Source organism: Austrofundulus limnaeus, unplaced genomic scaffold, assembly GCF_001266775.1.
Source record: "Austrofundulus limnaeus strain Quisiro unplaced genomic scaffold, Austrofundulus_limnaeus-1.0 Scaffold164, whole genome shotgun sequence".
NCBI classification, from domain to species: domain Eukaryota; kingdom Metazoa; phylum Chordata; class Actinopteri; order Cyprinodontiformes; family Rivulidae; genus Austrofundulus; species Austrofundulus limnaeus.
In genome coordinates, this window is record NW_013952566.1 from 90,456 (window position 1) to 96,457 (window position 6,002).

Here is a 6,002-nt window from a genome sequence, read left to right on the forward strand (position 1 = left end):
CAGTTACTGTGCAGTAGCATAACACTTACAGTACATCTACGCTAATATTACATTTTCAGGGTTCCTATTGTCTCGTTTGATGGAGGCGGTGTCTTTGTTTCAATAATGAGTCTGTTTTCCACATTTTTCATCAAATCGCACTTTTCAGTCTTATTTTATGACAAATATCTTCTGCAAAATAAGTGGAACCTTTTTATTCCATAATATTGTGATGCTCTTTTATTGGCTTATAGCAATAATAATTTTAAAAGTATGGATGTATCTTCTTTTTATGTATGTTTTCAAAGGTTTAAATATCTTATTTTGCTTAAACCAAGCCATATTTTTTTGTATCATTTTATTTTTTGGGTGGACCAAAATGTGTGCGATCTACATCCCTCACAGGATCTGCAGCATGCTTGTGGATTAGACACCACTTTACCAATCCTCAGGGTTTTAAAAATTTGATTATATTTTTCCAATTAAATTTTATGTCTGTTCTTTCTCCTTTTATATGATCTATGAGTTGTAAACTCTTAATAATATCTTGTATTAGCCTGTCACTAATATAAAAAAAACAGTCTGATCCTCATCGGTCAGATCCTGCATTCAGTTATCCAATCTCTTAGCTGGTGTAGAGTTAAATATTTGTAATTATTTTCTGTGTTGTATTATCATAACCCTTGTATTATGTACTTGCATGTTAAAGTCACAGTTTAAAAACTTCAGCAGTTTTCATTTTTTGCCACAAAAAAATCATAAAAACGTTACAAAGCATAACTTTTTTTCATTTTAAACGTTCTTCAAATGAAGTGTAAAATAATACAGTTTTGCCCATTTATACATAAAAATAATCGGAGTCCAAGTTTACAAGATTCAGGATTATTTGATGTGGCTTTCTGGTTTGTCTTTTTACTGCAGCTGACCAGTACGAAGGAGAAAAAAGATGGAGAGGATAAAAAGAGGAACCCCATCCTGAAGTACATTGGGAAACCCCGGACCATGTCTCAGTCCAGTAAATATAAACTCACACAATATTCACTTGTTTTGAACTCATAGGTGTTTAAAACACAATGCTTTCCAAATTACTGTGCAAATGAGTTTTCTAAATATAGTCAAAGCAACGGACAGTCAGCTTAATTTTCAAGTCATCAACCATTAGAGTATAATGTGAATGTTATTGAAAAAAACTCCCATTGATAGCAATTTATTTTTAAAAATAAACCCTTAAAATGTACTCTGCCAAACTGATGTAGTCAACAGAGTTTCAAATCATTTTATAGGTTGTAAAGAACTGAAAATASATCATTACTGAAACCAAATGTTACATTATAACAGAATCCATTGACCTGGTGGGTTTTTGTAGAGTTTCTGCTTGAATTTCTTTGCAAGATGTCAGAATAATCTCTTAGAGCTGCTGTTTGGATGTGAACTGCCTCCCACCCTCAGATCTTTTGCTTGACGCTCCAAATGTTCTCAATAAAGTTAATTAAGGTCAGGGGAGGATGGGGGCCACACTATGAGTTTCTCTTCTTGTAGGCCCATAGCAGTAGGGCGTGGCGTTAAATCAAAGCTATATTTAATGATAGACACRTGATCAATATAATARGAAATACGTTCGATAGGACATTGATAATTAGGGGAACCGATTTCCTTCGTTTTGGGAGATTGTAGATAGGCCAATACTTGGATAAGATCAGTRGAAAAGATCAGCTTCTCATCTACCTCCACAAAGGTCTGATAATCAGTCACTGTCCCCTTTTTCTCTGCTGTGAGCACTACCTAATGTCCAGTTAAAACAGGCTGGTATTGAAATAAACAGATACCACCCTAATAAAATAAATCAAATTGGAACATTGAGGGTGTATTGTGACCTTATAACACCTCAATGTGTCAGCTATTTAAAAAGAATTGGTATCGGCCGATCAGACTTTTTAAAGATCAGTGGTCAGCCAGAAAACTGCAATCAGTGCACCCCTATTGATAATTTCACTCACAGAAGCTTAAGCTGTATGTTTACAAAAAAATTTAAAATTCAATTGAAACAAAAATTTGGAACGGACCAGAGATTGTGACATCCCAACACATTTTATTCTTCATGTCTTCCTTTGGCTTCATTAAATAATTGCGATCAGCCCCACGCTGTCTAAAACATTTATGGGAATTTACAAAATTTWTGTAGGGAAATAAGGTAGAGATAAAACAATGTAGTCCAAAACTTCATAAAGTRTTTATACAGACACAGGTTGTAAGAAATCTATAAAGGTTTGCTAACTGTTCTGAAACAATGGCAGATTGTCCTTCAGCAAAAATCCTTTTTTTTTTTTCAGATGTAAACTATTTGACAACTCTTGTAGCCACATTTTAGCGTCTAACAGGTGTCTGAGATTAATTTCAGTGATCCACAGAGCCCTGAGAGACAATAACACCCACAAGATTAATGGAGAAACAAAAAAAAGTTATCTTTATGACACTTAAATACAATTTGCATAATAATTTGGAGTGTGGTGTACAAACACACTCTTCCTCTACCTGTACCCATCGAGTCATATTGAGTTTTCCCAATTTTGTTTTACATTTTCATCTATTTCAAGATTTATTCATTGATTTTTTGTTTTGTTTTGTTTTRTCATTCATGATTTGATTGATTCTCTTTGGTTCATTTTGGTTTTGTAGCATTCCACGTCCCCTTGTCTCCCTCAGAAGGTACATGCTTATTTGTTTTTTATTATTTATTTTAATGGTTTTTTTAACCTCCATTAGTTAATTCTTGAACAAACATTTGTTTTGAGCTCAAACTAGTCTCTTTTTACTGTGCTGTTTTTTTYCCCCCTGTGCTAAAATAAAACGTGCGTGCAGTGCGCCCTGGCAGTGTCAAGAACATCATCCAGCAGTTTGAGAATCAAACGGACACTCCAGGAGAGGAGGGGGGAGATGCTGCGGACCCCCAGAGGCTCTCCTCCAGCAGCCTGGGAGAAGAAGGCACGGACAGGTGAGCGATTCGCTTCAAAACGCCGTTCGGTTGTCTCGACTTCCTCGGTCGGAACCTGACGGGGGCTGCTCTCTCTCCTGCAGCCCGGCGGTCTCGGTGCGTCTGGCACGCAGCGAGTCCCTGAAGGCCCAGGGGGAGGGCCGGCGGCGATGCGCTGGCTCCGGAGGGGACTCGGTGCCCCGCTCTCGAAGCGACGTGGACATAGAAGACTGCGGAGACGAGCAGGACCAACAGGGCCTTCGACYTCTGCAGCAGAGCGCCTCGTCGTCCGCATCCAGCAGCTCTGCCCGGTAAAGATTCACTGATTCTGTTTACAGCAGTGCACAGACAGGAAGTCACTCACCACATGAAYAAACTCCCCCTGAATGAAAGCCCCCCCCACGTTCCTCCTGACCGTGTGGGTTTTTGTCCTCACACCACCTTTCTCTCCGCTCTCTCACACTCAGGTCTCTTGAGAACCCTACACCCCCATACACCCCTCGGTCCAGACGCAGGTGAGTCACCACGCCGTCCCCGCAGGCGAACAGAACTGCAGGAACTACATGAGAGGAAACACAAGCAGAACTTYTGAAACAAGACTTTAGTTTTAATCTCAAATGTTTGATAAACRTACGCCGGATTTCTTCTGCTCACRTCAGCGACATCAGTGTGAAACAAGTGAAAACCTGATCCGTGTTATCGTCTCACTCTGTGTTTTGTGAACATGTAGGAGTATGGACTCGCCGCTGGCCCTGCTGCCAGACGCCGCGGCGCTGGAGGACGAGGTGTGCGACGGTCAGAACTGGCAGGAAACGGTTCCTCCTCCTTTGCTGGTGACGCTCAGCCCAAAGGAGGTGGACCGGCAGGCTGTCATATACGGTACGTATGGCTCAAAGAGTCAGGATGGACTCGTTTTATGTCTCCGTCRTGCTCTGACACGTTGGTCCGTTTCTTCTCCAGAGCTCTTCACCACCGAGGTGTCCCACCTGCGGACCCTGAGGGTCCTGGACAAAGTCTTTTTCCAGAAGTTGAGGCCGGTGCTGAACTCCGAGGAGCTGGCCTGCATCTTCCCGAACCTGCCTCAGGTCTACGAGCTCCATGGTGAGTCCTCATGAGCCACGATCTCGCTATGATGTCTGGAACATTTCCGTTCAGGAAAAAAAAAACTCACTTTAAGGGTTTTTCCTGACTAAAATGTTGTAAAAACATAAAAAATATGAAAAACTAATACAAAACTTCATATGTACGATTAGGCTGAAGTTGTTGAAAAGATTTAATGCATTGAAAGTAACAAAAAAATATTCATAGATACATTTTTATTAGACATTTCAGAGAGGGACCATTTTGGGCCCTAAGGTAAAGAGTGTATAGTGATTTTAAAGGTGCCCCAGGGGAAGTTTTCCAAAGAATAATGACATGATTTGTGTTTTGAAGCAACAGCATCAGTCATTCAGATGCTGCTGCTGCATTCAGATGTATTTGAGAAAATGATGTGGAGAACAGTCATGTCTCCTTTTTACTAAAGATCACCCCATATATCAAGTATAAACTATCACTGAAGTTTTCAGAATCACAGGTGTTCCTTCATGTCATATGAACAAAACCATTTGTATTAGTTCTCAGTGGATGTGGAAAACAYAAAAGCAGCTAAAAATCAGATTTTTTTTATTACATGTTTGAGCTGATTGAACTGTTTTTGACCTGAGTACAGTGTGTCAGCTGCTCTCTGTGATGCAGCACCACCTAAAATCTGTAATATTTTTAATACCAGTACATTCGCAGGATTGCCTCTAATTATTTGACTCAGATGCTGTAAAACCTGAATCAGCTTTTTGTTGTTTGTAAATTTGAAGAGTGGRAATTTTAGACAAAACTATTTTTATTGAGTTGATCACCAGGAGCAAGGAGCCTCTTACTAAAACATGGCGTACGCTTAAAATTAAAAGATACTTCAATAAAGTGCACTTATACCTTACTTTATTTTTTTACTTTATTTATTCTAAACGAATCTAAATGAATCACTGCTTTTTCTCTGTGTCCATTTACCCTATAGTGTCAATGTGTATTCAAACTAACAATATAGACCATTTATGTCAACTTATGAAGATTTCTATGATAAAATTACTAATAAGTTATATATTTGGTCTGTTTGTTAGCATTACAGTATGTACACACCTAAAAGAGGCTTCCAGATCATTTTTCTTTTAATTCCATCTTCAACTTAGATGTCTTTAAATTTTTCATAAGTTGGCATAAGTTGTCTAAACTGTTAGTGTGACAGGGCCTTTAGTAAACAATAACTGACGTAAATACTAGATCAATATCAGTTTCAGTCTTTAGATGTGTATAATGTCACATTTTGTTTAGAATGTTTGCTGGTTTTATTTTTCCTCTAAAGCTGTTTCTGTGTTCCTTCTTCACAGCGAGTCTGTGCGAGGCCATGAAGAAGYGCAGAGAGACTCCTGTAGTTCAGGACATCGGAGATGTCATGGTGGCCAGGGTAAGACCCTCATTTTCTCTGTCTTTGGTGAAACGTGTTTGGTCTGTTTTGCTCTGTAACCGCTGCATTTGTTTTTCCAGTTTGAAGGCGCAGCCGGAAGCGAGTTTCAGGAACAGGCCTCGCTGCTGTGCTGCCATCAGACTCAGGCTCTGGAGCTCATCAAGAACAAAAAACGGAAAGACCCCCGCTTCRCCCAAATTATCCAGGTACACACAGATTTTGATTTAGTGATCGTCGTTTGTGTGTTGATGCACTCATTCCTGGTCACAGGAGAAAGAAAGCCGACCCTCTTTCAGATGAAGGGTTTACCATATGAAGACGTAATAAAAACAATTTGATCCTAAAACTTAAACCAGACACAGTACATTAGCATAGATATACAAGTATTGCACATTTTACTAATACGCATCTATACTCTGTATACCAAAGTGTTCTAGAGACAAATTTAAGGCCTTCATTTTAAGTTAAAGCTTTTGAAAACTGGRTCATAAAATCAGTGGTCCCAACTGCAGCAGCACATGTACACCAGAAAGTTTGAAAATAAAAAACAAG

At 39.3% G+C, this 6,002-nt stretch overlaps 1 protein-coding gene across 1 annotated transcript in view; it reads left to right on the top strand.

Annotated features, from left to right (window-relative positions):
- arhgef11 (Rho guanine nucleotide exchange factor (GEF) 11) overlaps window positions 1-6,002 on the top strand; it is a gene marked incomplete in the record, with an annotated part of 46,549 nt that overhangs the window by 31,328 nt on the left and 9,219 nt on the right. The window contains 9 exon segments of the mRNA XM_014017235.1: window positions 901-994; window positions 2,656-2,685; window positions 2,839-2,971; window positions 3,055-3,261; window positions 3,418-3,465; window positions 3,681-3,829; window positions 3,911-4,051; window positions 5,374-5,450; window positions 5,531-5,656. Coding sequence (XP_013872689.1) covers window positions 901-994; window positions 2,656-2,685; window positions 2,839-2,971; window positions 3,055-3,261; window positions 3,418-3,465; window positions 3,681-3,829; window positions 3,911-4,051; window positions 5,374-5,450; window positions 5,531-5,656 — 1,005 coding nt within the window.